Consider the following 9,831-nt stretch of genomic DNA (forward strand, 5'->3'; position numbering starts at 1 on the left):
CCACACCGGCTGTGCAATACATGTTCTTTTTAAAAATTGAGGTAAAATTGGTATGTAAAATTATGTAAGTTTCAGGTATATAATATTTTAATTTGGTATTTGTATACACTACAAAGTGATCACCACCAAAAATCTAGTTACTGTTCTTCAGCACATGACTGACCCCTCACTCATTTCGCCCACCCCAACCCCCTTCCCCTTTGGCAACCACCAGTCTGTTCTCTGTATGTATGAGTTTGTTTTTGTTTTGTTTTATTTGTTCACTTGTTTGTTTGTTTTAGATTCCACATATGGGTGAAATCATATAGTATTTTTCTTTCTCCATCTGACTTACTTCACTTTGCTTAATAACCTCAAGGTACATCCATGTTGTTGCAAATAGCAAGACTTTGTTCTTTTTTATGGCTGAGTAGTATTCCATCATATATATATATATATATATATATATATATATATATATATACACACATATGTATATATATATATATATATAAATGTTGATTTCAACAGAAAAGAGAAATTGGTTTAAATAGGTATAAGTAATTTTAATAGACTTGCTTAGTGTTTCAATTTCTAGACTTCAGTGATGAAAATTTGTTCCAAGGAATGAATTTGTAAAGTGCCATATATCATTGCAGTTTTATTAGTTTCTGTATGCAGACTTCCCATCTCAGCTACTCGTATATTCTCAGGTATTTTGTCTTGATCGAATGTCGCATCTTACAGTGGTACAATGATACAGGATACAAATACTGTGAGCAGCTTTTGACATAAACAAATATTGAATTATTTATCTGTCAGAAGCCTAACATATTATGTGTTGTATTTGGCGAATCTCTTTAAATAGCTTCAACTTTTCTTCTAATTTAGATTACTTCAAAATATATTGTCTGTTAAATCTCTATCTATTACTTATTAAACCTATCACCAATTAATTCTGAATAATTCCTCAGTCCTGTATTTCTCCCTGCCTGCTAGCGCTCGCCTGGATATGGCCCTAACCTGATTTCCTCAGCTTTCTCTCTCAGCTCAGATTTCCTCTTGACCTCTGTTTCCTCAGTCACCCAGGCTCCAAAATCTGAGTCATTGCTGCACCTTTCCTCTCCCTTGCTTCCCACTTTCAACCTCAAATATCATTTTTCTACTCTTGCAGTGTCTCCCATACCCACCCCTCCTCCCTGTTACCTCGCTGGACCAATACGATAACCCTCCAGTTAGGCCTTCCTGCCTCTGGCCTCTCCCCTTCTCTGGCCATTGTCAACCGCCACCAAACGAATTCCCCCAAAGGACAGCTTTGATAACCACACCTCCGGCTCAGAAAGCTTCCACGGCTCTCCACGGCCTACTGCGTGGAACCCGAGTTCTTTCACTCGCCCTTCAAGGCCCCCGAGTTCTGACGTGAAGTTCTCCTCCTAATCAATTTCTGACGAGTCCCCTAAATGTCATTCAGGTTATAGCTGATCTGGCCGCAGGGTTTCCCGTGTTTTCCTGGGCCTCTGCTGCCGCCCGGCCCTTTTCTTCTCAGAAATGTTCAGGTCCCACCCCTTCAATGGTAGTTGAATTCCAATCCCGTCTACTCGGAGTGTAACCTTCCTGGGCCCCTCTTTTAAACGTTTTATTTGTCCTCTGAATGTCCCACAGCACTGGGCTCCTCTCAGATCATTTTACACAGAATGTCTAGGCCTTGTTATGCCCACACACGTCTCTTCCGTAGAATTGTTTAACTTATTAATGGTTACGTCTTCTGTAATGTCCAAACTCAGTGCCTGTTTAATAAAGGAAAGAATTTAAATTACCCAGTTTTAGAATAATATACTGAAAACATGGCTCACATTTATTCTCACATTATGAATGAAAGCAGGAGCATCACTGAAGATTTATGTAAGTCTCACATTCTGTATTCAGATTTGGAACTCTTTTCTCCTTTAAATGAAATTTCACAATCTGTTTTATTCAGCAGCACAATGTACTGGCAACATGCAATTCAATGAGATGGGTGTTGTCTGCCTCCCCCACCAAAGATCTTCATTTAACAAATAAATGAAAGAACAAAATAGGCAAACTTTGTTCTGCTCTAAAATTGCAGTGTGTTCTCTCTTTTTGAACATAGGGTTTTTATTAGAGAGAACGTATCTGCATCTCCTCTTTGCCCCAATCAAACTTACTAAATTGGACTCGATTTGTCATATGTGAGGTCTCATTCCCATGGGATCAGTGTGTGGGGGGGTGGGAGGAAGGGTTAGAACGGAGCTTTGCTAAGATATGACTTTACTTCCCTGTGACCGTGAGTCACACTGATGTATTTCTGTTGCTGAGAACATGGAATGAACTAGATGTTAAAGTGATTTAATGGAAAGAAGCTACAGTGGCTTAGCTCTGACTCCACAGGACATGCTCTGATGGCCCCAGATAATCCTACTGTATGATTATGATAACCCTTGTGAGCATGGAGGGTTAAGATGGCATAGATGTGAACATGTGGACCATATTTTATTTTTTGTTTATTACACGATAAACCTTAAGGAATATCTTTGACATTATCATTTTAGTACATGTTAACATATCTGAAGTTGGAGGTTTTTAAAAAGTTTTTACTAACCTCAGCATTTACAATGATTAAAATAATCAATAATACAATGAATTGCTAATCAATTCTATTCTAAAATACTAAATTGTACATTATATGTTTTCTACAAAAGTGAGCGCCAGAACCCCATGTGAATGCAGTTTTCTTTCAAATGCCCTTTGAAGATGTAACTGCACTGAGGAGCTGCAGTGCCTTCAGCTGTTACCTTATATTCCGCCCTTTCTCAGGAAACAGACGTGAATGTGGTTTGGAAGAGGCTTCTGTAAGCGGACAGGACGGAGGTCAGAAAAATCCTGTATCGTTGTCTCTTCCAAGAGCAAATATTATTGATATGTAGTTTTCTTTTTCTGTTAAAAGTATTAAAATTCTGCTTCTAAAAGGCAGAGTCAGATAACACTTCAAAAAGAGAGCCAAACCTAATGGCACCGAGGGCCGGTTTAAACTGTGGTATTGAAAATAAGGATCGGCTTCACAGCTAGACGAATTTTTCAATGTGAAACACATGATTTTTCATGTTTGTGCTTTAGACTTAGTGGTAACTACTGCCTCTGGAATTTCTGCGATTGAGGTCCAGTAATTTAATTTTACTCACTGTTGGGGTTCTAGGTGATCCCTAACCAGCATCTTCTCTTCCCCACCCAGGTCAGAACCCACTAAGAGATAATAGATAGAGTCCAATGAACCGGGTCAAGGAGGTCAGCTTTATTGCTGGTGAAATGTAGGGGACTGTTGTGACTAAGACAGGTGGTGGTACGCCTTCCCAAATAAACTTACACATGCAGTCGGGCGGCGGTGAAAAAGCTCGAGCCTCCCCTGCGGAGGCCTGTCCACGGGGAGCCAGGAGTGTGGAGAGGCAAAGAAGCACCTCTGGGAGCGGTGCTGATTTCCTGGGAGGAAGGGGCTGAGCTGAGCATGCCATTTCTTCCCCCAACTCACCAACCAGATAGCTGGCTCCTCTTTCCATGGGGAGCGCGGAGGGGTGGAGTGAGGCCCAAGGCGGCCCCCCCATAAGCTCCTCTACGTGGAAGTGTGAGGAGAGAGGGGAGTAGGTGTTCCTTGGCATCAGCCCCGGAGACACCTCTGAGTACACCGGCGCTTCAGAGAGACAACGCTCAGGCCTGTAGTTAGTCTGTTATTTAATCACATGCTGAATTGCTTTCTAGATAACAAAAAAGGGATCTATGCACGTACAGTATTCTCTTTTTGTCACTAACCATTTGAGCTAGTTATCAACAGAAATTTATATCATAAAGAGGAACATGTGAATAAGAAATAGAAATAGAGCAGGGCGCAAAGGGACCCAAAGGCAGCCACATAGTAAAGAAGGGGCACAGAACTGCACTAATTCTTCAAGGAAAACAGTGGAACTTCCCAGAGGACCCAGCTAGTAAATAATGGTCTTAAAAATTTCTGTAACAAAAGCAAAAAATGAGTCAGATAAGGTTGTTTTAAAAATAACACCCCTAAATGAAAACTGGGTGACCACCTATCTTGGTTTGCTTTGCTATGTCCTGGTTTTAACAATGTTCCTTGTCCCAGAAAACCCTCAGTCCCTGGCAAACTTGATTGCTCTAGATTGAAACTGAGAACATAAAACCATAGATTAATTAATTACCCAAAGGGCAAAGCTAACAGACTCCAGGCTAGAGCCTCGGCGAGCAGAGGGGTGCCTGGCTTGCGCATCCACTGGCACGGTCTGGCCTGGTGGCTGAGAGCGTGGGCTCTGCGTGAGGCACACCTGGGTTTGAATCCTTGCTCTGCTAGAAGCAGGTGACCTTAGGCAAGTTACTTAATCTATCCTCCGCACCTTGGTTTCCTTATCTGTAAGATAAGATGGCTTTAATATTTACCCTATAGGGTTGTAATAAAGATAAAAAAAGAAGATCCATATAAATGATTAATTAGGCCAGCGACTGGACTTGGTTAGCTTACATGGATTCAGCATTTAATCAGGAGATTTCCCATGAAAGCCTGGATTTCTGACGTTTCTGACAAATCATCAGGTCCTTCCATCAGTGAGGGAAGCTGAGCAGCAGGTTTTCCCTCAGAAGGCGCGTATACTCTCCAGGAAGACGAGGGCCACCCTTTGGATGCCTGTGATTTCCATGCCATGTTATAAGCCTGTGCTGCTTAGAGTGTGGGCCAATCCCGGGGGCTCATCAGGCCCCACTCCAAACGTACTGAATCAGAATTTGCACTTTAATAGGTTCTGCCGGTGATACTTATAGTGAAGTTTGAGAAGTGCTGTTACGAAGCACAGAGCATATTCCTAAGCAGGGTGAGCATCGGGATTGTCTGGGGAGCTTTTGCTCCTTTTATACCTACGTCCAGGACCCCGGCCAGACTTACTGAAATCAGTGTCCCCGGTATGGAGCGTTCAGCCTGTCAAATTCAGGCAAGCCACAAGATTTTGCTGTGCATATTTGACAAATATGGGTTTCAGTTTAGATGTAAGGAAGTTAATTGTTATCCTATTGTGGTCCTCAGACAAAACAAGTTTTACCCAAAATGGCAACTAGCCAGCCTGAATATACTTCATGTTGAAATTCTGCCCATCCAAAGGTCTATTGGCTTGTAACTTGTTTGATGAAGCCAGGCTACAGGTGGATTGACTTTTGGAAAGGATGTAGCATGGGTTTGAAGGGGGTGTGTGCTAGTATGTTATTGCTCATGCTGCCTGAATAGTTAAAATAAACTAGATTGCGCTGAGAAAGTTTCCTTTGTTTTAATATTGTTTTACTAATTTGCAGCGGAGCAGTGAGATTCTAAAAATAGTAACACTATTAGCTGACTTTTTTTTCTTTAAAGCTATTTTGGCTTGCTCTTAGGAAAATACTTAACTTGTTGCTTTGATGGAGTTCTGGAACTCTCAACCAGTGTGTGCCTTCAGGCCTCCTAGTTATTATTTGTTAAATTACTTTTCAAGGTTGCTAATTGCTTCTCTGATGCTCTTAGTAACCTAACCCTCCTCCAAAGTCTATTTGATCAGATTATCAGAGCTGCCCTATTAGAAATTTCCAGTGTTAATTCCCTTTTATGGAAAACTGGTATATATAGTAAGCTTATATTTGATGAACTTATCTTTTCAAGTGATTTTAAACTAATTTTCTTTAATCCAGCTCTTCTTGATATAGACTTTTCATGTCAATATTTGCCACTTATTTCCTCTACCTATTTATAAAATACCACTTTCTCTGTCATTCTGTTAGTAGTATCGAGTGACTAATGGCAAAATGGAGAGTTTTAATATTTAATTGTAGTACTTAGCACTTTATCAGTTATTGGGAACTTCTGATTCCACCGCTTCATTCAGATTGGGTAAAATGAAAAGTAGCTGACGATCATGACTGTAGACTAGACCCATGGACCAGCAGTATTATTACCTGGGATTTTGTTAGAAATGCTGAATCCCAGGCCTTCTCCACACCTACTGCAGCGGAGTCTGCATTTTAACAAGATGCCCCCAGCAGGTGATTTATGAGAAGCTCTGGACTAGATGGTTTACTGGTCGCTCTACTTTAGGATGGTAAAAAGTACTAGCAGATATGGTGGTGATGAAAATAATGTCTGAAGGTATCTTTCCCCCCATCTGCTCAATCCTGCTTTTCTTCTTAAATTTCATTTTGATGAAGATACTACTTGTCCCAGGTCGTCTTCTTATCTCTTCAGCCAACTCTATTGTCCTTCCTTGGTTAACCTTCCCCGTAGCCATAGAGCAAGCAGGCTGTAGCTTGAATTCTCTACTCTTTCATGGTGAATATTTTATTTGGAGACACATATAGCGAGCATGGGATCGTCTGTGCTTTGTATGCTTTTGAGTTTTAGATCTTTCTACTTGGTATCTGCCTCAAATCTCTCTGGCATTTAAGCTATTCTGAGTCCATCCCTTAGGCAGCACTTTTAAAAATTCTGGTTGCACAGTAGAATCACATGGTGAGAGTTAAAACGTGAATGACTTGGTTCCATCCCTGATGAGTGAATAAATAAATTTCTAAGGGTTGGCTGTGGGCATCAGTGTATTTAAAGTCAGTTTCTGGGGATGGGGTCTGGGTGATCCTGTTGTGTAGCCATGCTTTCACACCACTGCTCCAGGCTCCGTCGTATTTGTCACTAAGGACATCGGACTAGGGTATCAGGTAAGTAGGCCACAATCACTGCTCTGAATTATGTCATAGTCTTTGAAGAAGGCAGGCACGTAAGCCAATAATCACAGCAGGGCGGACATAATCACAGTGGGGTGGGACAAGTGTAATAGGAGTTTCAGGACAAAGTACTTGGCAGCACTGCAGAGGTTTGATAAAAACTGTGGATGTGGGGAGTTGGCATTTGAGTTGAGCCTCCAAGGATGTGTCGTCATTTACTGGGTGGGCAAGGAGAACACTCCAGGGAGGAGGAATAGCACGTATGAAGGCGCAGGGTCGTGGTCTTATCCCTCATCTTAGGTGTGGGATACTGAGGCCCGCTTCTTATCTATCCCGGGTTCCTCTACACGCTGTTTAACATTTCTTCTCCATGGGCTGACCATGCTACATTTTCCACTTTTCTCCGTAACTACAAATCATTTGCCCTTAATTATTAGGTTGATTTTTTTCAAAAATAACAGCTTCGTTGACATACTTTATAAACCTGTATTAGGGTCCTATGGTTGCCGCAACAAATTACCACAGCAAATTGTCACAACAGAAACTTATTGTAGTCCTGGAGGCCTGAAGTCTGAAATCAGGTGTCAGCAAGGCCACACTCTGCCTGGAGGCTCTGGTGGAGGATGCCTCCGTCTGCGGTGACTCGGCTGCTGACATTCTTAGGTTCTCTTGCTTTGGGGTCACATCACTCCATAGGTCTCCACATTGCCCCCCCTCTGTGTGTGTGTCAAATGCCCTTCTCTTATAAGGGCATTTGTTATTGAATATAGGGCCCTCCTGGGTAATCCAGGATGATCAACAGTCTCATCTCAAGATCCTTAGCTTAGTTACATCTGCAAAGGCCCTTTTCCCCAGTAAGGTAACTTTCACAGGTTCCGGGGATCAGGATATGAATGTAACTTTTTTGGGGCCACTGTTCAAAAATACTGTACAACTCAATGATTTTTAATATAGTCACAGAATTGTGCATTCCTTACCACTATCAATTTTACAACATTTTCTTCACCCCCAAACGAACACTGTTTGCTACCCATTAGCAGTCACTCCTCATTCCCCCCCCCCTTAAGCAATCACTAATCTACTTTCTGTCTCTATAAATTTGCCTGGTCTGGACATTTCATGTAAGTAGAGGCATACAATATGTGGCCTTTTGTGTCTGGCGGCTTACACTTGACATAATGTTTTCAAGGTTCAGCCATGCTGTAGCATGCATCAAATGCCCTGTTATTTTTATCTGTTGCTTAGATGTGCCACAATTGATTTATCTATTCATTAGTTCATGGACATTTGGGTTGTTTCTACTTCTGGGCTGTTATATGTAATGCTGCTGTGAATATTGGTATACAGAGTTTTGGGTGATGTATGTTTCTCTCTTGGGCATATACCTAGGGATAGAATTGCTGGGTTTATGGGAACCTTTTCAGGAACTGCCAGACAGTTTTCCGAGGTGGCTGCACCGTCTTAGAGTCTCACCAGCAGTGATGTGGGCTCCTGTTTCTCCTGATTCGGTTTTATTGTCTTCTTTTCTTTGGTTCTGTGGTCAGTTCTGTCTTTTCTGATAACCTCCTCACTAAGGTTGGCAGAAGAGTATTTCCATTCCACTTCTGTTAGTGTCATAATTTTGAAGAAATGAAAGGTGATCAGTTCTTATCTACTCTTAAATATATTTATTTTTGGTTTTACCCTACTTCCCAGAAACTTAGTTTAAAGCAAAATTTTTTTTCGATGCCTCTCTCCAAATAAACCATTTTAGCTCCCAAAACCCCAGAAGTTCTAGGTCAGCTGTAACCTTGATGAAGGTGGGCACCTTATCTTTGGCTTTTTCTTGTAAACTTAGTATGCAGCCTCTGGGGACTGTCCGATAAGTCTTAAATGAGAATGTGATTGTTGTCTCATGTATAAAAGGGTTTACTGTTTTACAGGCTGAGTGATTTTTCTGAATTATGTACACATTTCTGGTGGCCTAACAACTTTGTTATTGTTTTTAATGTGCAGATGAACAGGAGACCGAAGATGTGGCGGAAGAATGTAAAGAATCTTAAGCAAAGACCTGCTGGGATATGCTTTAAGAAAGTTGGTAAACTAAGTTAAATTATACCTTTTCTGATTCTTTGAATTCAACAGACCATTCCTCAAATAATGATTTTAATATTTGGACACTCTCTTTCTGGAATGCATTTCTTTGATAGTTTTGAGACTTGCGGTATTATGGTTTTCTTTATTGAAATTCCTGGGAAAATTGTTTTTTATTGCTAATCTCTCAACATCGGGGATACATTATAGAAACCAACATTTTTTTGTATATGTGCTGTTTTAAAACTAGTCGACGTACTGATTGTTCTGTATTTGATTTTATGTGTTACAAACTTAACTGTGATTCAGGCAGATTTAATCACTATGAATGTTTGTTTTTGGCCCGGACTTTCCTTCTTTCCTCCAATCTAATGCCTGTTAAGTACAACTTGCCATAGGAATAAATGAATTTGCTCAACAGCAATGCTAAGGTAGGCTTGACTATCTTATTAGCAATGATACTTTTCTCTAGCAGGAGTTTGAATTATTTGATATATTACTTTAAGTTTGTTATCTTTTAGAGTTTATCTTTTAGAATGCAGCAAATAAAGATCAGCTACTTTAAAAATACCTCATGATTCTATTATAAGAGAGAATGTCTAGTTACAAGTCAGTAACCTGGATTCATGAGAAAATTTCATGCCAACACTCCATAGGACGAATTGGTGTTAGAACCAGAAGTCCAATTTATTTTTTATTAAAAAAAAAATGAGCTGGCTGTTGTGCTGCCTTTGAAAAAATTTGGGGTAATGTATATGTAGCATTATTATTTTTTGCTTGCATTATTTTTTTTTTAAATCTGAAAAACAGATATCCATAGTTATTCAATAATTTTCCAGAACTCCAGTGAGTGGAGGGATTATGAAAGTTAGTAAAATGACATATGTGAATTTTAAAGCATTTAGCCTCATGTAATAGACACAAATTCACCTCGAGAGAGGCCATATAAATATGTTGTAGAGAGCCTGGGTTCTGGAGCCAGAGATGTTTTCAGATCCCAAATTGCATTTAGTTGATATGTACCCTTGG

General features: G+C 40.4%; 1 protein-coding gene across 1 annotated transcript in view; it reads left to right on the top strand.

Annotated features, from left to right (window-relative positions):
* FSIP1 (fibrous sheath interacting protein 1) overlaps positions 1–9,459 on the top strand; it is a 146,522-nt gene extending 137,063 nt beyond the window's left edge. The window contains exon 13 of the mRNA XM_087814872.1: positions 8,725–9,459. Coding sequence (XP_087670998.1) covers positions 8,725–8,771 — 47 coding nt within the window. The 3' untranslated portion in view covers positions 8,772–9,459. The remainder of the gene's footprint in view (positions 1–8,724) is intronic.
* Positions 9,460–9,831: the final 372 nt, after the last annotated feature.

Source organism: Miniopterus natalensis, chromosome 1 (assembly GCF_054644295.1).
Source record: "Miniopterus natalensis isolate mMinNat1 chromosome 1, mMinNat1.hap1, whole genome shotgun sequence".
Taxonomy (NCBI): domain Eukaryota; kingdom Metazoa; phylum Chordata; class Mammalia; order Chiroptera; family Miniopteridae; genus Miniopterus; species Miniopterus natalensis.